The sequence below is a fragment of the Salminus brasiliensis genome, chromosome 1, assembly GCF_030463535.1.
Source record: "Salminus brasiliensis chromosome 1, fSalBra1.hap2, whole genome shotgun sequence".
In the NCBI taxonomy this organism is placed as follows: Eukaryota; Metazoa; Chordata; class Actinopteri; order Characiformes; family Bryconidae; genus Salminus; species Salminus brasiliensis.
This window is the reverse complement of record NC_132878.1, coordinates 75,771,837-75,793,382: the sequence shown is the minus strand read 5'-3', so window position 1 is coordinate 75,793,382 and position 21,546 is coordinate 75,771,837. Positions and strand designations below refer to the sequence as shown.

The following is a 21,546-nucleotide window of genomic DNA, read 5'->3' as shown; positions in this document are numbered from 1 at the left end:
CAATTTGGGAAGAATAATACTTTTTTTTAAATAGTAAAATTTTTCTTTCTTTTTTTATTGCGTAATCCAATTGTTGTACTTTGAAGTGAAGCACTGTAGAGAAACTGACAGTGCTGCTGACTACTGTAAACAGGCTTTAGGCAGAGTATTCATAACCATTAAGTGTAAAAACTTTCTGGGGCATTAAACTCTTCAGATGTCTAGTTCCATTCACCACATCTGTCGGCGATTCTGACTCACATTTCACTCCAAATCACTCTAAATGACTTTGTTCACAGCTAACCCTTTAATTATGCAGATATTATGAAAACGCGGTGAAATTACCCTGTCCGTTTGTACTCTTTCCTTCAGTGTATTTGAAACCAGTGAGCAGTTCATCATACTAGATTCATTTGTTAACTGTTTCTACAACAAACCCAGTTTTCTGTTACTGAAAACACTGATTCCACTTTAAACAGACGTGTACAATTACCCGAAGTTGTACAGCATGACCACATTATTAATGTTAAGCAGAGCTGTTTATGGGGCTGGGGCTGGTGTGTGTTTGTGTGTGTGTAATTCTTTTTGTGTGTTTCTGGTCTTTTCAGATGAGGGAGCGCTGGTAAAAGGAGCCAAAAGTCTGGGCTTTGTGTTTACAGCAAGAACTCCACATTCAGTCATTATTGAAGCGGTCAGTGTGTTCTCATAACCAGTCACATGTACCAGTGTGTGGGCGTAGGTGGCAACTTGGGGGGGTGGGGGGGTGACCAAGCCTGAGAAAACAATGTTTGTGAATCTGCTGTAACAGTCTGTAAACAGTGGTGATAGTGAAACTGTATTAAAGCAACACTATGTAGCATTTTTACTCTAAATCATTGTTGATGCTTCACTGGCTTATTAAAGGGAGAATAGCGCCACTGCCGTTGCGACTGTAGGTTCGGCACGATGCTGACTTGAAACTTTAGAGAAGCAAGCAGGACAGGGCTCGCGCATACTGTGTAAAGCTGCGAGTCATATTGTGTAAAATCCGATAATATTACTCTGCCATGCCAGTCCACATGCTTCTTTCACTTTCAGTAACGGCCCTTTAGTTTTGGGTTAAAGCATGAATTACACTTCCTGACTGTAGGGGGAGCCCAGGAGCAAGAAAAGACAATTTTCAATAGTGTTCCTTAAACAGTTGGAAAAAGGGGGAATTTAAGCTGCAGGGTTGCTATGGCAACCAGAATCACTGTGCTGTTTTATTCACTGGTTCTGTCACCTGTGGGTTGCCAGATTTGTTGCACAATGTGTACTATATTGGGGTAGTATGACAATGCAGTCATGTGCGTTATATTTGAGGTACTTTCTAAGTGAACTGCAGTACCAAAAACCCTATTTTCAGAGCTTATTTTATATTTGCTTGACAATTTGACAATAGAAACCACAAATGAAAGGTCTTATGAGTGAATACTGATTCCAGTGTTGAAAATCTGGCAACCCAGGGAAAGATAAACAAGTACAGCAACAGCAGAAGCGCAGGTTGGCAGGAATGACAGGAATGGCAGGTTTGTTGCTGATAGCCAGCTTAGGGTCACATCCTGTCCATATAAAAATTCTTCATCAGTTTTCATTAGTCTTAAAATACTGTTTTCACAAGGTCAGTATGAATATTAATAAGTAAGATGAGCTAACACACCTGATAAAAGGCTATAACACTTTAACAATAAACTTTTAAATAAACATAATATATTCACACATGATTCTTTTTCTAATTGTGGGCAGTGGGGGCTCAGCGGTTAGAGCTATTGATAACAGGGTTGTGGGCCCTTAAGCAAGGCCCTTCACCCTCTCCCACTGCTCCCCGGGCGCCGAAGTAATGGCTGCCCACCGCTCCGGGCACGCACTGTCCACTGTGTGTGTTTCATTGGTGTGTATTTGTGTGGTCACTTCAAAGATGGGAATGCCTGTCACAAATGGTAATTAACTGTCATTCAAATAGGATACAAGTCCCCCACACTAGTATGTTTGTGTGAGCATGCATGTGATGATATGATGATACTGGATAATTCCTCATTTGTCATATATGTTGATAAATTAGCTCTTTTTTGCTTGTCTCTGATGTTGTTTTCTCTAAAGGCTTTTGTGTGTGTGTTCTTACAGCGGGGGAAGGAGATGTCTTATGAGCTGCTGAATGTTTTAGAATTTTCCAGGTAAGGAAAAGCAGCTCAAATCCAGGGTGCAGTTTTTACTTATCACACCACACTGCTTAAAAATATTGAACCTGTTTTTTCTCAATTAGCAACCGGAAGCGCATGTCAGTGGTGGTCCGAACGCAGACAGGGAAACTACGACTGTACTGCAAGGGAGCAGTAAGTTTTACAAATGCACACATGAACACATGCTTAAATGCATGTAGTAGTAAGATGGTGTCATGGTGAGTAGTTGAGATGCCTGATGTCATGCTTGTGCCACAGGATAATGTGATCTTTGAGCGGCTGAACGAAGCGTCCCAATATAAAGATCTGACCGTAGCCCACCTGGAACAGTTTGCCACTGAAGGTGAGCTTATTTATATACATAATTATGGACGTATTCTCTCCACTCTGTCTTGCTGCTTTAATTCACATTTCAATTCCTCACACTAGTTTCAGATTAGGAATAACTAGTAGTCATAAGAAGCATTCAGTTTAAGCTGTCAGTTGTGTTGGCCTCTGTAATGCGCGTCCATGTGTTCGTATATAAATGTGTTTGCGTGTGCTTGTGTTTTCGCAGGGTTGCGGACTCTGTGCTTTGCGTACGTGGATCTGGAGGAGGGTGCGTATCAGGAGTGGCTGAAGAAGTATAACAGCGTCAGTACAGTCTTGAAGGACCGCGCTCAAAAACTGGAGGAATGCTATGAGCTGCTGGAAAAGGTACAGTCAGCCTAACCTAACCTGATCCAAGGTCAGTGAAGTGCCCCTTTACAGTACGGTGACCCAGAATGTTACTGGACATTACCTTTAGGAGGCTGTGTGTATAAACGCAAATGTCCGAATCATTTGTACCGAACACTACCCAGACACTACCAGACCCAGCTAGACCCAGCTAGTATAGAGCAGGCAATTTTCCAAAGAATTCACAGTGGGTCATGCCACTGCCATACTCAAGTATTTGAGTTTGAGAGCCTGCTTTGTTAGATCCTGTTTGTGTGGGTGTTTGATTAGTCTGAGCATCATTTAAGTTACTTTTAAATGATTGTTGTGCTTCAGTTTTTAAGACAAGTTATTTTAAAGCTGTGAGAAGCTATAAGAAAAAAAGAGTGACTATTATCGGCCACTACTCAAGAATTCAGTGTCATTATTAGAAATGAATAAGTTGAAATTATGCCACCTTTAATAAATAAAGGAGGGAAATGTGAAGTATTTTCAGCAGAGTGAACAGGGGCCGTTTGTTTCTGAGCTGCTGTGTGTGTCCAGCAGTGGGCGCTGTAGCGTCAGGCATCTGTGGGGTAATGTTAAGTTTGTATAGTGATAGGAGTGAAGTGAAGGTGGGGGAAAAGGAATCGCTCTCACTGTCCTGTTAACTATACCCTGCTGCAAAGGCACGCATATATATATATATATATATATATATATATATATATATATATATATATCAGGTTAGAGACTATTGTGTTTGCGATAATATGAATGAATGAGCGTGCACGTGTGTGTGTGTGTGTGTGTGTGTGTGTGCATGTGTTCAGGCTCCTTCCCAGATGAGCCGGATTGGGGGGGTGGTAGACCACAGTGGGGATAATTACCTGCACCAGTCTGCCAAGAGCCTCATAAACCTAGAGTCAACAACACCACTGTGTTACCAACACACACACACTGTCTCTCTCTCTCTCTCTCTCTCCCTCTCTCTACACACACACACACACATGCACACAGGGAGGCAGAAATTATGGGATAGAGCAGAAAAAGGAAAGTCAAAGTGAAACAGAAGGGTCAAGAGAGAAACTGACAGAGGAGTGGAACTACAGTGAACCTCCTCAGAAATCTCTTCAGTTCTCAGAAAACTGTATAAATCCAATTTTTGAGCTGGGTACATGTTGGTAAATTAGTAAAAATAGTGTTTTACATCATTTAAAAAAACACTTTTACTTTGTGTGAACGTTCACAGACAGAATGTTTATTAATATCCGTTATTTATAATCCATAACCTTGTTTTGTTAATAGATAGGAAGAGCATTGTCATACGTAAGAGATTTCCTATATTCATTATACCCTCCATCTGTCTCTCTTTCAGGACCTGCTTTTGCTTGGGGCAACAGCTATAGAGGACCGCTTGCAGTCCGGTGTCCCAGAGACGATTTCCACTCTCATGAGAGCGGATATCAAGATATGGGTTCTGACTGGAGATAAGCAGGAGACTGCCATCAACATCGGTGTGTGTGTGTGTGTTTGTGGTTGTATATGTGTGTGTTTGTGTATTAGTTTATTTTCAGAACCAGCAAAAAAACAGATTGGTTAAAAACTGAAAGATCCAAACCTTTTTTTGGGAACTGCAGTTGGAGTCAGGGTTATATTTAAATTCATATTACATGTTACATATTATATTTGTACTAACTTTTTTTATGATCAGCACTTTATTGAGCAATCAGTTATAAAATATGAACAATGTACAGACAATGCTTCAATGCTTATTTTAGGCATCTCATAATACATAATATTAATAGCAGGAACAGTAATAAAAAAGATACATGCTGACTGGTGTCCAGAAGGGCATGGCAGTGGGGTTCCGGGTGAAGGGTGGTAGCATTCCAATAACCTCATGGGCGTTCTAGAGTAGTGAAGGTGTAATGAAAATGGACTTCTCGCACATTAACTGTCTCTCAATGGCGTAACAGTGGTGGCACAAGGGCCATTGATGCCAGAGGCCAAGGTTGACTCCGGCGAGTGGTACAACAATCAACGCACCACTGTGGAGCTACTATAAAAAACACCTTCCTTCATCTTATACAGTCCATGCCACGTCTCGCTAGTGTCATCCAAGCCAAGGGTGGTTATTCCCACCACTAATAGATTTATTATTCTGATATGACTGTGTATATATCTAAATATATAGTGTAATACTGCAGGAAAAGATTAAAACATCCTGCACCAGCCCATCCCCTTTGGTCATATTCTAATCACCTACTACATTTCAAGCTCTTCACAGGGCAGGGTTATGAGCTAGGCACTTCCCGTTGTAGGTGCTTTGCTGGGTTAAGCCCACCTCAATCAACAAGTACTAGTGCTATTTTGCATTCATGTCAAAGAAGTATTATAGCTCTTATTATATTAGATGTTGCTGTGGACAGAACACAGCAACTGCTATGGTCTAATACTGACTTAGATACATATATATATAAGAAAAAGGTTCAGGTTAAGACACAATCAGTTTAAGTGTATAACCCCCCCTATGCTGTCTCTTACGCCCCTTCCCATAAAGGAAAGACTTAAGAAGGAACGGAGATGCAGCTTAGTAAAGAGGAAAATAAAGGGTTAGAAGAAAGAAGAAAGTACTTAGTGTGTGTGTGTGTGTGTGTGTGTGTGTGTGTGAGAGAGAGAGAGAGAGAGAGAAAGAGAGACAGAGAGAAAGAGAGAGAGAGTGAGTGTGTGTGAGTGTATAATAACTGTATCTTTCTGTTTTAGGGTATTCATGTAAGCTGGTGACACATGGCATGTCCCTCATCATCGTCAACGAAGACTCTCTAGATGTGAGTATATATATATATATGTGTGTGTGTGTGTGTGTTTTAGGGTGTGGAGTAGAGAAGTGGGTGTGTTTCTTTGTTTCTTTGTACAGGGGAAGGTAATTAAGGTGTCTGGTGTCATCAGTGAGGATCATGATGAAAGAGATGGATCACACACACACACCTTATATTCCCACAGGACAAGCACACACAGATTGTGCATTTATTTTATACAGCATATTTTCAGAAGCAGTCATTGCATTATAATGTTATGGGTGTAAACTAATTAAAGTCATTTAATAAACGTCATGTGAAGCAAGTTACAAGTTACTGAAGAATAAATGCTCACACACACACACACAATTTGTTTTCATTAGTCTCAGAGACAGATAGTCTGCAAACAGTAGCTTGTGCACTTTGAAGTCTCCGACTATAGTCTGTCTGGCTGAAGAAAACAGTGCCACACACACACACACACACACACACACATCAAACTCTGCAAGGAATAGTGCATTGTGGAATGACCTTAATTTAATTTTAGGCTACATAAAATGCAGTTTTATAAAACAGATCCAGTTCTAAAATGTGATTGGCTGAATATAAGCTGTTATAACCACTCTGTATATGTACACACCAGTCCTCCACACATCAGTTCAACTCTGTATTAATGCACCAAATCTCTGTTAATGAACAGCACTAAAAAAGGGTGCTTAGAATTTACATGATTTTAAAAGTGGAGAGTGACAAATAAAATGGTGTACATCAACACAGTCGCTTTCTTTGCACAGGAATTGTGTTCATTTGCAACCACTTTGCACATTTACATCATGTAAATTCAAAATGCTGCAGACAGATGCAGTACACTAGTTAAATAGTTTAGTTAAAAAGTTTAGTTAGTCCTGTGAAAGAGCTTACCGATTCGTTACAATAGTGGAAGCGTTTTGGTGCAATTTAGAAGAATCTACAAGAGAAATTGCTTTAAGCATTTAAGCTTTGAAGTGGTGCCTTGACTTGTCTTTGTTTGATATAGAGTCCTTGCCTTTACATAGCACCAAAATGGGTTCCACTGTTGTTATGAGTTATGGGAACCCTTTTAGCTTAGAGTCTACAGTGTTAGAAACCACATAAACAAGAACATTAGAGATTAATTGGCAACATAGCAGAAATTCTGCACATTTTCAGACCAGTGTGCTATGATTTAGGCATACAGTTAGCACAGTGATAACAGGTACATGTTAGCTTATATTACTTATTAGTAGAGATGCACCAATCCGATACTACAATCGGAAATCGGCTTAGTACTAACAAAATTAGCTGGATCGAGTATCGGATAATTAGTCTGATCCGAAGGACCGATCCATTCACGGAACCCAATTCTCGCACCGCCGGTATTCAAGGCTTTATAACCCAGGTTCAAAGTAACCTACAGACATACACATTTCATAGCAAACAGTGAGACTTACCCTATCTAACCAGCATGTGCCCTCGACCTGTCATCAGCTATCAGCGAGTAATCCCGCTTGTCTTCCATAGAAGGAGAATCGAGAAGAGAGGAACTGCTAGCTTCTCTTTAGTCTCACAGATTCCAGAGTAAAAGTCCTGAGCCCAAACCAGAACCAGCACAGATATTAATTTTAGTGACCAAATAAACAGAAATTGTGATCATTTAAATCTTTGTTCATTTGTTATTTATGAAGTTAGCAATGATCACATCAATCCTGATGCCCTAAGTCTCACTCAGATGATTGGGTATACGGTTTATTGATTCAACAATGGTATTGGAACGGCATCAGGTATTGGCCAATACACAAAGTTGATGTGTCCGTATTTGTATCGTAACAGAAAAAGATGGATCGGCGCATCCCTACTTATTGGCTACATTAGAGTTGTTATGCAAGTGCATAGCAAAAGAAGAAAACTTCAGACACACACCCCTAAGAAGCGTAGTTTCTCTCCTATACCTAGAAAACAGTCGATCAGTCAAGGCATGTTTAATCTTTGAACATGGCCATGAATTAACGTTGTGAAAACGACATGCCTAAATCACCATACACTCACCTCAGGCCATGTCTAATTGTTATATGATCTCAGATAAATGTGCTTGTGTGGTTTGGGACACTGTATGGCACATGTACCTTTATCATGAACTAAGTTCATGATTCCAGCTGGCTATGGTTTAGCCAGCGCTATATGTGATGTACTTTTGTCAATGTTATTGCTAACAGTGTCCTACAGTACTGAGGGCAAGTCTGTTGGACTTGTAATTAATATTAATTTAATACAGTTTGAGGTAAGTGTGTGATGATTTAGGGTAATTGCTTTAATTTTTTAGTAGTTACATTAGCCTCACCACTCCACTGCAAAACTAAAGAAACAGACTAGCATAGCACTAGTTTACCAGAAGAAATAGCAGATATTGGGTGTAAAAACAAGTAATGGAAGTTAAAGTGCAGAAATTGGTGTATATGTATATGTGTGTGTGTTTGTGTGTTTGTGTGTGTGTGTATGTGTGTGTGTATGTGTGTGTGTGTGTGCAGTTGTTCAGTAATGTCTAATAGACCTGCTTAGGTGGTTTCGGATTCTATCTATTAACATGAACTGCAGTACAGGCAGAACTCATGAATTTATGATTCAGGACAGCTGCAGGCACAGGTTAGATAACAGTATGTCAAACATATCTTGGCAAGTATATTTGGGATAAGGGGAAATTGTAGATGTGCTTTTTTGATACAGTAACGACTTTACAGTAGTAATGGAGGGGCAGAGGGGCATCTTTTAAAAGACTGCAGAGATTTGGATGAAAGTGTTCACATCTTCTACAGATTACATGCCTGTTTTAGACAGCCGCTTTTTACATACCCCTCAGAGTCTTTCCACTATATTGGAGTTAGTCTAATGTCACAGCTGTGCGTGCGTGCGTGCGTGCGTGTGTGTGTGTGTGTGTTTGTGCATTTGTCATTTGTGCATGCAACAGCTGCTGTTGCAAGAGGAATATTGTCACAGTTGGACAGATATATCACAGCCCTCTCTCTCTCTCTCTCTCTCTCTCTCCTCTCTACTTTCTCCTCTCACCCCCCACCTTCATCTCGCTCTCCTCTCTTTGTCTTCTCTCTTCCTCTCTCGCTCTGACTCTCGCTCTCGTATTGTGATGTCATCCTCATTCTGATCTTCAGATTGGTTGTTTCTTATCACTGTTTCCACTCCTACTACAAACTGTCAGCAGCCTCCTAATGTACAAGAACGGGCTGTGTGTGTGTGTGAGAGAGAGAGTAATGTGTGTGAGTAATGTGATCTCCTTTTGCTGCTCCATCTCGTCAAAACAAATTCTGGCAGCAAAGCCTCCTGGGTAAACATGGAAGCCTGCGACAGTGACTGTGTGACAGCTTCCATCTGTCACTGTACTGTCACACACTCACACACACACAGAGCACAGCTGGTGTCCTTGTAATATACACACACTGTTATTCTTGTCCAAACAGAATTGTTCTGTCTCTGTTGCATCTTACACACACATTTTTGTGTCTTATGCTCTCTTTTTCTCTCTCTCTCTCTCTCTCTCTCGCTTTCTCTCACACATCACACTCTTAGATTGGTCAGATAGCTTAGCTTCCACTTTTCATCCATCTCCCAGTCACACTGCCCGCATTACACAGCTTCCACAAACATACCCAGCATTTTCCTCATTAATCACACACACACGCGCACACACACACACACACACACACACACACACAATTTGTCCCATTCCATCTGTCATGCATAGCGCATTTCCACAAGTGCATAGTCCATATCCTGTATGGCATACAAATCATAACCAAGAATACCGTTCTCACACACACACACACACACACATATTCATATAGTAGCTATAACGTAAACACTGAAAATTAACAGAACATATTATTATGGTAGTTCATCACCAATATATTATAATATGCTATATTATTACACCCACCTGTGGTGATCTACTGTATGTTAATAAATGACACTGGTGTGGAAATGACCAGTACATTCACTGCAGCGCTGTTTTCAGTACACACAGGTGTACACATTTTAGTGTGTAGTGCTGATTGATCCATAGTGTGGGAGTGTGTTTACTCAGATGTTCCGGATGGGTTTTAAATACATAAGTGCTGAATAATAGGCCATGACCCTTTTTTTGCTCTTTCTGTATGTGTGTGTGTGTGTGTGTGTGTGTGTCTCAGAGAGAGACCTAGCTGTGCTTTGTGTGGTAAAGGGCACTACTGTAATCCAATCCATGCTCTGAATGGAGGAGGTGACCTGTGATATGTCACAGCAGTTGGTATTAACCTCTTTCTCTCACAAGTGTGTGTTGGTGTAGGTGCATTTGTTGGTGGGTGCATTTTGTGTGCGTGTGTGTGTTCTGATTTTGGGAAACCAGACAAGAACAAGTTCTACCTAGACCAGCATATGACTCTTTTGAGACTCTTTCAGCTGCAGTTTTCACTTGAAAACTGTTACTGTTTTTAATATAGTTATTTTAGTGTACTATGACCACATATAGATACTTGCATATACGCAACATATAGGACATATTCATGTAAAACAATGTACTCATATAATGTATATGGCATGTATTATTTTTGCATATTGGCACTTACTGTACATAAGCAAATTACATACTGAGCATATTACATATAGATACTTTCATAAGAATAATACATACAGCACATATAATTACATACAGAACATGCTAATACATATAGGTACTTACATACATACATACAGAACATATTTATATTATATATAGGTATTTACATATGCATAATACATAGTACATGATACACAGAACATATTATTACTTATAGGTACCTACTACAGTACATAAACATAATACATACTATTATTACTATTTTATTATTATTATTATTATACTATTATTATTTAATATTATTATTACTGTAATAAATATTCTATAATTATTACATAAAGGTTCTTAATGTGGGTTTGTGAGTGTTTGGGGGGGGGAAAGTGAAAGTATATCCATTATGTTTAGTGTTTATAGGCATTTGTGTGTGTGTGTGTGTGTGTGTGTGTGTGTGTGTGTGTGTGTGTGAATAGAGAAAGTGATCTGTGATATGTCACACTACAAGGCTTTTTTCCCCTTATGCTAAATATAAAACTGATAAGATTCCAAAGGGCTGGGAACATGTTCACCAGCCACTGTATGAGTTCTGTGTGTGTGTGTGTGTGTGTGTGTGTGTGTTCTGTTGTCTTTTCCATAACCTTTTCATGTTTCTGTGAACATATATTTTACTCCATTCCCAGCCCTGAGGAAATGAAAATAACATTTAGTCACACACACACACACACACTCGCTGCTGATCATAAAGACTGGGGGAGAAAAGATCAGTTCAGAGGCAGACTGTGTAAAACATTGGAGCTTGCCATGATGATACTCTGAGCATGATCGAATAAGCCTGGAGTTGAGCTTTACTGTAGAAAGTGTAGTACAATAATGAATTTCCTGTTGGGCGCCGTGTGTGTACCTCTTGTATTACAGTGGTCCCCTACTGCTGGCCTCAAATAGGCCTTTCCTGTTTTACCACTCATTCACTCACTGCCATGAGACATAAAGCCACCTACGTGCTCTTTAGGAATTCAGCATGCATTTCAACTTAGTAAGCAAGTTTGTGTCTCAATCTGATCAGGATTGGATTTTTTATGCTATAAACTGTGTGCCTCATTATCTGCAGCCTGGTTTTTGCAGGGGAGAATTGTCTACAATCAAAACAATGACATTTTGCCAAACTGAAATGACCAGTTACTGCCCTGTAGCTGATCTCATCGAACGGTTCTTATTTAGGCCTCCATTCAAGCAACCACCAATAATAGAACAGTTAGGCCTGTATTAAACTCTGATTGACTGATCCATGTTTAAAGCCATTGTAAAATACTCAGTAGACCTCTGAAGTCATGTCTCATTGGGTAGTAAGCATCATGCCCATATACAGAGTCTTAAGCTGGATTTTTCTATGACCGAAATAATTATTTAAATATATTCTACCACTGCCAAAGCAACTAAACCACATCTCATTTGACCAGTTTTGCTGATCTGCATGTGTGGGGTACATAGTTGAGGTTTCCAGGCTTATAATGTCAGTTCAGTGAACCACAGTGTTAGCTAGCATGTAGCAACATTCGTATTTGAACTCCTGGCAACCGCACAGTAGATGCATACTAGTAGACATACTGTTAACAAACGATATGACTTGGTAGAAAATTGATGTGTTTCTACATTGGTGTATTTTATCAGTTTGTGTTTTGAAAATAGCTCTCCATGGCAGGAGGTGGCAGTAGTCTGTATTTAACAGTTTGCATCCTCAATGAACAGCACATTGAGCCCTCTCATGGTGTTGTGTTAATGACAGTTTAAGAGGATTTCACATGATCGCAGGCGGATCAGTCAAAGCTTCACCTTCCACCCTTGGAAGCATCATGTGCGATGGGGCAGTTCTAGCTAGCGGGTGGATTAAGACATTCTACCCACCCAGAGAGAGTGAGGCCAATTTCTGCCCTCTGGGACTCCCAGCCACTGGAAGCAGAACTCACTAACGCTTAGGCAGCTGCTCCAAACCAGGTGCCCTGATACTCAAGTATTGTTTGGGTAGTCGGATAAGCTAAGGTTAGAGCCTTGCTAGCCAGTCATCTCTGGTCACCAAACCTTTGCTGTCCATCGGGACATAGAGAAAGTTGGCCTTTGGATGTTTATGTCTCATTAGCACCTCTGCGCAGAGTCGTTGGGATGTTTGCTGCAGCGTGGAGCTAATTACTCACACACACACACACACACACAGATTTCACTTAGACCTAGACAAAAGGGAATTTTCAAACAACAGTGACTTTCCAGCATCAGTGTGTGCTGAGTCCAGACAGTGCTGCTAGACACAATAGAAGAAAGGGGGGGGGGCGGCGTTGCCCACGCTCTGGAAAAACTGTACTTTTTCCAGACTCTTCAGGAATGTAGTTATTAATCATACAGTTGTGAGAAAAACTTTGTGGATGTGGATTCTGCACGAGGGGGTTTGAAAATGCGATCTGATGTTCATGTGAGTCATATATACTGTATGGATGAGGCTAGTTTTCACATGAGGTGGGCCTTTGTGCTGTGTCAGCTGCTTTTGATGGACTGCATTTCTTAGTTAAAATATAAAAAGAACTATGGGGTATATTGAAGTATTGTAATATTACGTTTTACAGCGCTGTATCGAGTTTAAAAAACAAAGTATGAATTTACAATGAACAGTTAACACAAACTGAACTGCTGTCTGCCAACAATCTTTTTATGTAGTGTTTAAACCCAGACCACTAGATAGCAGTCTTTAGATCCCACTGTTTTGATTGCATAAAACGTTTTATGCATGTAATTGTGTGTTTGCACAATGATGACTTTTACTAAAATTTGATATACAGTATTATTATTATTAGTAGTAATAGTATTAAATATGTCCTAGAGTTTTCTCTAGGATTTATTTTTCAGCGGCGACGGTATACCCACAACCAACCACCCCCCAACCCATGCACGAAATGAATGTGAAGCGGTACTAAAATTAGGAGTGATAAGGAGTCATAAGTGATGAAATGCAGTGAGACTAGACTGCATATTTGTGAAATATTTATTTAGATCCATATCTATATACAGTATCTTTCACCCACTGTAAACTGGCTGCTTTCAGTAAAGTAATGATTTCAAATTCATTATCGGGCCTCAAATACGACGCTGAACATTAAACTCATTAAAATGTTTAAAAGGAATAGTAGAATGTGAGGCAAATATAGCCAAAGAGCACTATTATAAAGCACCCAACGTTGGGCTGTGGTGCAGTGAAACTGTGTTCTCTGGAGCGATGCAGCTCTATCCAAGACCTTTGGGATGAGTTGGAGTGGTGTTAATGGTCATTCAGAATCAATGCCTGCCTTTACTAATGCTTTTGTGGGGCTGAAGACAACCACATCCTCACATCAGTGTTTCTATTTCTTGTGTAAAACCTTCCCTGAAGAATAGAAGCTGCTCCTCATTGATGATCCGTTCTGGATTACAAACACCACTCCAACTCATCCCAAAGGTACTGGATTGAGGTTCATCACACCAGAGAACACCGTTCCATTGCTCCACAGCCCAGTGCTGGAGGATTTTATTTCCCACTAGCTGACGCTTGGCACTGAGCATGGTGATGTTTTTGTTGTAGAAAGGCAGACTTAAACAGAGATTTCTTATCCCATGAGAATCCGCCATAAGCATTACATACATAATGTCTGTGGTAATGTTACTTAAGGGGCTTATATCTGGAAAACCTATCCCGTCCAAATAGAGCTGTGGAAGTCAATGCTTCTTCTAACGCTTGTGGCGAATAAGAACTCTAAAACGCCTGAAGACGCCCCGCCGCGTCCAAACGAGAGATCCAGAAAGCGAGGGTGAACGAGGAAGTGCTTTAAGTTTTAAGAGCGTCTGTAATACATTACCAGTAGCAGTTACTGTTCTACTAATCAGCCATGCTTACACACACACACACAGGCATGCTTTTGCGCCCTCATTCGCACGTACACCCGGCCTATCACACATGTTTTGATTTTTCGGCACCCTGGCATGTGTAATCTGTGTTAATCCGTCCGTTCCGCTCCTGTTTTGCTTTCCCCCCTTGTTTCACAGGAAAGGTGAGTGCAAACAGGAATTCCTGATTGAAAAGATAAAACACACCAGATCTGGAGTTCAAAACCTCAGGCACACTCACAACCATGTGTTTGTTTTTATACCTTGTCAGGACGTGAGGACTTGTGGTGAAACTCTGAGAAAAAGTGAAAGTGTTCATGCACATTCTGAATTTATAGTGGGTTGTTGTAGTATGCCAAGTTTAGTACCTCTGTCCTGTCCCTGTGTGTGATTAAGGTATAATTTATGCAGTCTTCACGTGTAAAAATGCCCCCACTTGCTGTCCCATATTGAAGATGCAATTAGCATTAGTGATCCGTAACCACTGTGCATGCTTCAGTTAACAGCCTGCCTTGCTTTAGGCTTTAGTCCCCCAGTCTAAATATAACTTTAGGCCTTTAAATCAGTGTGAACTTGGGAGCACACAGGTTGTCCAGTCAGGCGCATCATATCACAGAGAAGAGAGATTCCTGAAAACCTTAGGAAAAAAGTTTGTGGACACCTGTCAGTCCGCCCAAGGTTTCAAAGCTATTTCTAGGCCTCTAGGGATGAACAACCAGAGCCATTCTGTCTGAATGGAGACAGTTTGTAACAGGAGTTACAGGAGTGCCAATCTTTCCAGGCCTCCCTCACATAATCTCTCAAAAAGCAAGACATAAACTCATCCAGGAAGTAACAAAAAACCCTGGAACAATTTCTAAACGACAGGCCTGTCCTACCTCAGCTAAGGTCAGTGTTCATGACTTAACCACCGGAAAGACTTTGAGCAAGAAACCGGAGCCTGAGAGAGCGCAATTGACCTTGCTCTCTCAGGGCTGGGTTGATGGCACATCACTCCTAGTTACCTGTCGTATTGGAGCTGTGGATCCAGCAATTTCCTCCAAGCACATTGTCTTCCTAGTGAAGCTGCATCAGCAGCAGTTAGCATAGCATTGCTAAACAAGAAGAAACCATTGCTAACCAAGAAGAATATAAATGCTCATCTCAACTTTGCAAAGAAACACTTCGATGATCCTCCTGAGCTCTGGGATAATGTGTTTTAGACAGATGAATCTGAAGTGGAGTTTTCTGGCTAACCTGGCTAGCACTTCTATTTAAAATAAGAACCTCACACCAACTCTGAAGCATGGTGGTGGTGGTACTGTGATGGTTTGGGGATGCTTTGCTGCATCAGAACCTGGGCGTCTTGTTACCTTTGAGGGAACTGTGAATTCAGCTCTGCTTTAGAAAATTCTTCAAGAAAATGTCAGGTCATCTGTCCCTGAGCTGAAGCTAAATCACAGTTGGGTTAGTCAACAAGACAATGATCCAAAGCACACCAGCATATCTACCTCGCAATGATTAACCAATATGAAATGTAAACGTGTGAACTGTCCTGGTCCCAACCTAAACCATGTTTAAATGAAACACATGCTTCTAGGCCTACAGAACACTTAGCTAAAGCAGTTTTGCAAGAAGGGGTGGGCCAGAATTCTTCGACACCATTGTAAGACACTAATTAACAACTACAGAAAGCGTTTGGTTTCAGTTTTCGCTGCTAAGAGGGGCATTACCAGCTTTTGAAAGGAAGGAGCAGTCACTTTCACACAGGGGGATTGGGTGTTAAATATCTCTTCTTAATAAATACATAAAGTGTCTGGGCCATTGTTGTGTTTTTGTGCCCTCAGGGTCACCTTCATGCAATTATTAGGTTTTGGGTTAAGATGTAACGTCATTCAGTGTTTGGCATGTGCACCAATTCAGGACACTTTTTACAACACTTTTTTATGTTTTAGCTTTTCAGTTTTCCAGTTTTGTAAATGTCCTGTAGATTAGATCTGCTTTTCTCAGTTTTTCAGTCAGAACAACCCCTCCGTTTGTTCTGCAAATGTACGAAAACACGCACATTCACACACAGTGAGTAAGTGAGGTGTGCAGGAAAGACAGCATTTGTCAGGGTTAATGCAAGGGGGAGTTTAGTGGAGCCGTGTTAAGTCTGTTCTGAGGTCAGGCTGTGTTTACTCTATCCGAGGCTGGATCTGTTTGAACTGATGAGACACTGATCTGAGATCAGCTGGGCTCTGTAGGTTAAACAGGACAGAGGGAATATGTTAAACATCGTCATGGCTGTAGGAAATGGCCTGCTGGTTGCCATGGCTCTGACACGGACTAACATGAAAAATGTTCAGGTGACCAGGCAAGTGGATGTGCGTGCACGTGTGGAGTGTGTGTGTGTGTGTGTCTGTGTGTGTATGTGTGTGCCCTGTGGTGTCCACATGGTCCTCATTACAGCAGTATGGGATGTTTGTTTTCTCTGTTAGTTTTCCTCCCCATTATCATCATCTCCATCCAGCACTGCCTCCAACTACATCTTGACACACACACACACAAACACACACACACACACACACACAATATAATCTCATCTCACATCTCTCTCTCCCTCTTTCTTTCTTTATTTCTATTCTAATTTCTCTCTCTCTCTCTCTCTCTCTCTCTCTTTCTTTCTCTGTTCTTTTGCATCTCTCTCTATTTCTCTCTTGCACTTTCTCCCTGTGTGTGTGTGTGTGTGGAGTCTATGAAATCTCAGTATGTGTCGGGTGACACAGTGATGTAGAACAGATGTGTGTGTGTGTGTGAGACAGAGAGTGAGAGATGGCCGTGTTAACAGCCCCAATGACACCACTTAAAACATCCCCTTGAACTTCCATAGGCATTACACTTCTGGCCTGGTATGTGTGTGTGATCTCTGAATGTGTGTGGGTGTGTGAGCCTTTGTGTGTGTGATGGGTATGTCAGCATATGTGATTGTGTGTGTGTGTGTGTGTGTGTGTTGTAGCTGGTGGGAACTGGCACGGTCACAGCAATATGACTAAATTCTGAACTACAGAAGCGTGTTTACATATAAAGGCATACAGCACTGGCTAAAGAGCAACATGCAGCTTTCTCAACCAATGTTTTCTAAATGAAATCAATTTGGTTGCCAGCTGCAGTTCAGAATTCCACATGGAATATCTGGGATTGAAACATGGAAATCTGAAATTGTAGAAAATGTTAAAAACAGTGCAGTACTGTGTCATGTTAAATGAAGAGGAAATGTTCAGTATTCTGCACTGTATCCAGGGTAATGATCACATTTAAGCAAATGTGTGTCGTTTACCCTGTTTAGGCCTTCGGACAGAAAGGTCAGCTGTGTTCTGAATCTGATCTCCTTTACTGAAGCTTGTGTTCAGACGACTCTCAGGTGGAGAGTCCTCAGTGAAACCTGTGGAGTTAATACAGTCCATACAGTTGGAATGCATGCTGTCATTAAAGCAAAAGGGGGCACATCACCAAATGCTAAGAATTTCTTGCATTTGTCTTTCACTCAAATGGTGTTTTTTTTACAATGAAATCCTTTGTGATGAAAAGCTACACTTAAATACAATTTTTTTAAATCTTGAATTTCATTCCTGGTGTTCTACAGTTTTCCAAGTCCTTTAGGAATCGACAGCCTCGCTCATCATTCTGGACACATTATAATTTATAATAATCTGAAATGATGTTTAAGGAGAGACTGATTTGAGATCAGCTGATAATGATGTTGCATTCATATTCATACACAGAATGCCTCTTATCTGACCACATTAAAGGCATAGAAATATACAGAACTGTTCATAAAAAGGTTGAATTCATTGTATGATATGAGTGCTGATGAGTGTGTGTTTTGTGTTTTAGGCCACTCGAGCGACTCTGATAGCCCATTGCTCATCTCTGGGGGATTCTCTGGGGAAGGAGAATGAGCTGGCCCTCATCATCGATGGACAGACACTGAAATACGCTCTGAGCTTCGAAGTCCGGCAGGCCTTTCTGGACCTGGCATTGTCCTGCAAGGCTGTCATCTGCTGCAGGTACACTGCTTCTGCACTGCCCTCAAAACAGCTAGAGCTGTGTTTGAAACTATGCCCTATTCACTATCCCCCACATGTGATAATCCAAATATAAATAGAGCATCAGTATAGGAAACAGAATTCCACAAGGTAGTGAACAATTTGGGACACCTCGTTATGTGTGTAAGCTCTTCTGTGCAAAAGCAGAGTGCGACTCTGTGTTTTCTGACACCACTACAAAACGGTGGAACACTAAAGTATTGAACTCTATAGTAAATAGGACATTGTGTCGATCACAGCATTATAATGTACTAACTGCAGCATTACATGAGAATTGGTATTTTTTGCCCCTGGACTCCCCCATACAGTTGTGGAGTGTAATTCACCTTTACACCACTGGCCTACAAATACAAATCACATTTTGAGCTCCCCTCTTGGACACATTACACATGCACTTCTGGACAAGCTGAGAGATACAGAACCACCACTGAAAGAAAAAGAAACATGTAGACTGACGTTTAACCACAGTTGCATGGTGCATTAGCTGCGTCCTGGCCCCGAGTATGAATTACAGAGATGTCATTCTCTCTATTACAAGTCCGTAGAGCTTCAGCATGATTCCAAGACATAATGTTGCTGTAAGCTGATAGTTACAGCTGACCCAAGCTGCAAACACTTTATTCTGTATTCATTTCTTCACTAAAGAAAATGTCAATAAATAGTTTCTGTAAATAACATCTAATAATTCTGATATTGCTGAAACAGCCCTTCACCAGCCATATAAAGCAGCTCACCCCACGTTAAATGCACCAGTAACTAGGTGTGTGACATCAGCATAAACACTGTGGCTTTAGCAGAAAGCAATTCCACGCTGTTTCTTTACTTTTGACTGCGGTATTAGCTCTGTTTTGCTTACCATGCTACCATGCTGAGCGCCTGCTGTGAACGCAACGTGTGTGTTCTGTGTGTTTCTCTCACACTTTGACTTTTTGGGTCATGCACTGCAGTCTCTGCCAACTGTGGTTCCTCTCTTGGTCACATGCTGTAACTGAACCACACAATCGTCACCAAGCTAACAAACCGATATTATGATTTGGCAAATTTGTTTGAGAATTTTCCAGAACGTTAACTAGTCGTCCTTGTGCAGCTTGCTTGTTGCTATATTCAAATAAAATTACTCCAAATCTGTGACGATTCGAAAAGCAAACAGGGATATGATTCCCATCTCTAACACACACACACACAAACAAGCACACAAAGAACTTGGAGCTTTTGTCTTACTGTCTGTATGCATGCTTTTGGTCTATGGGTTTGTGTACGTGTCTTTGTGTGTGTGTGTGTGTGTGTGTATGTCTTTGTGTGTGTGTATATTTGTGTGTAAGGAAGTAAAGGTTGTGTCCTGCCTGAGGTAAGTAAATAAATAGCACTAATGAAAGCTTGGCATGCAGAACACACAGCGCTGCGTGCAGAGGGAATATAATACCCTGAGTGTGTGTGCGAATGTCAGACTACTGACTCATTTGCTGTGATTATCCTAGATAAAACACACATACACACACATGCACGCACACACACTAACTCGCAAAAGAATACACATTTTATTAACTTTATATTTATTATTTAATAACAAACTGTTGCTGTTTGTAGTGTGTGTGGGTGTGTGTGTTTTGTGTCAGTCAGAGAAGGAATAATTGTGCTGGTGTTGTGTAAATCCTATATCCGGCCTGTGGTCTCTTAGGCCTTACAAACCGGCTAAACCACCCCCACTCTATACTTCCCTTACTGTCCAAAACACACACACACACACACACACACACACACAGTACAGTGGTGACAGTGATCCCTTTGGCCTGTTGTGTGTGCATGAGAAAGAATAAGGTTAAGCGTGTGTTAATGTGAGTGTGTGTGTGGGTTTGGGTTTTTTATGTTTTCAGGAGTGTGTAATACATATGGGATGTATTATTACATATATGGGCCATATGTTGGGCTTACATTTTTACAGTACATATTGGATATATCATATATAGATGCTACATATAAATAATACAAATGGGATTTATTATTATGATTACAAATAGATACTACATGTATGTACATGTAACATAAAGGTATTACTTGTATGTTTTACATATGGGCCAAATTATATATAGGAAGTGCTTGTATATATTAAAGAAAGGACATAGGTACTATATGTATAAATAACATACGGGACATATTATATATATATATATATATATATGTACTACATGTATGTGTACATGTATATCATATATGGGACATTATTATTACATAATATACACGTGGGGTTTGTTATTATTGCATATAGAGACATGTACAATACATATGGGATATATTACACTTAGATCCTGACATTGTATAAAAACAGATTGTGTGTGTGTCTGTGTGTAAGTGAGAGAGTTCCTGAGTTCACATTGTTTGTTTAAAGAGTCACTCTTTGCTCCTTATTTTCTGCTCAATCCCACCATGAAGAACATTGCCCTGACTTTCATCTACCCACTGCAGCTGTGTGTGTGTGTGTGTGTTTAGGAGAGAGAGACAGAGAGATAGAGTCAGATAAGTTCAAAGTGCAGGAGATTTCAGGAGATTTGAGTGTTGTAGCTTTCTTCACCACATTTAAAGAAGGTCTGAGCCTGTTCTAACTATACAGACACAGATGATCACACACACACACACACACTACTTTTTCACCAGGAAGAATTAATGGAAATGTTTTGATCTTTTGTTATCCACTGGGGGTTTCCTTCAGAAAGTAAACCAGAGAGAGAGAGAGAGAGAGAGAGAGAGAGAGAGAGAGAGAGAGAGTTGTGATGGGAGAGTCAGAAAGCAGGACAAAAAGAATGGGAAATCAAGAGAAAAGAGAGAAAGGAAGAAAAGCAGACAGGGAGAGCGGAGGGAGAGCAAGGGGAAGCAGGCCACCTGATAGTGTGAGCAGAGGAAAGGAAGTGTCCGTCTTTCTGCTCCATAGACTCTTCACTTCACTTCAATCAGGTGTGTCAACAAATGGGTCGTGGAGAGGAGGAGAAAAAAATGATGGAGAAAAACAGAACACTTCCATTTCACTGCAAAACACTCAGAAGACACTTTATTCACTGTACTGTACTTTACTGTACAGACTCTGCTGTCTAATGTGTAATATCTAGCTAATTTGAACACTCAGTTGAACAGTATGCACTGTTGTTGCACTATATTCCCAGACTGTATTTATAAACTTAATGCTGTATTTACACTGGTATTACACTTTACACTGTATTCTCAGACTGTATTTATATACTTAATGCCATATATTCACACTGGTATTACACTGTACACTCTACACTATATTCTTAGACTGTACGTATTCACTTAAA

General features: G+C 40.6%; 2 protein-coding genes across 3 annotated transcripts in view; one reads left to right on the top strand and one right to left on the bottom strand.

Annotated features, from left to right (window-relative positions):
• The window catches only part of rpl21 (ribosomal protein L21), a 260,187-nt gene that overhangs the window by 115,749 nt on the left and 122,892 nt on the right, over nucleotides 1-21,546 (bottom strand). The window lies entirely within an intron of this gene.
• atp8a2 (ATPase phospholipid transporting 8A2) overlaps nucleotides 1-21,546 on the top strand; it is an 87,888-nt gene that overhangs the window by 42,519 nt on the left and 23,823 nt on the right. For both annotated transcript variants that reach the window (XM_072688999.1, XM_072689007.1), the window contains exons 18-25: nucleotides 588-670; nucleotides 2,122-2,171; nucleotides 2,261-2,330; nucleotides 2,436-2,520; nucleotides 2,734-2,873; nucleotides 4,231-4,369; nucleotides 5,619-5,683; nucleotides 18,027-18,199. In XM_072688999.1, coding sequence (XP_072545100.1) covers nucleotides 588-670; nucleotides 2,122-2,171; nucleotides 2,261-2,330; nucleotides 2,436-2,520; nucleotides 2,734-2,873; nucleotides 4,231-4,369; nucleotides 5,619-5,683; nucleotides 18,027-18,199 — 805 coding nt within the window. The remainder of the gene's footprint in view (nucleotides 1-587; nucleotides 671-2,121; nucleotides 2,172-2,260; nucleotides 2,331-2,435; nucleotides 2,521-2,733; nucleotides 2,874-4,230; nucleotides 4,370-5,618; nucleotides 5,684-18,026; nucleotides 18,200-21,546) is intronic.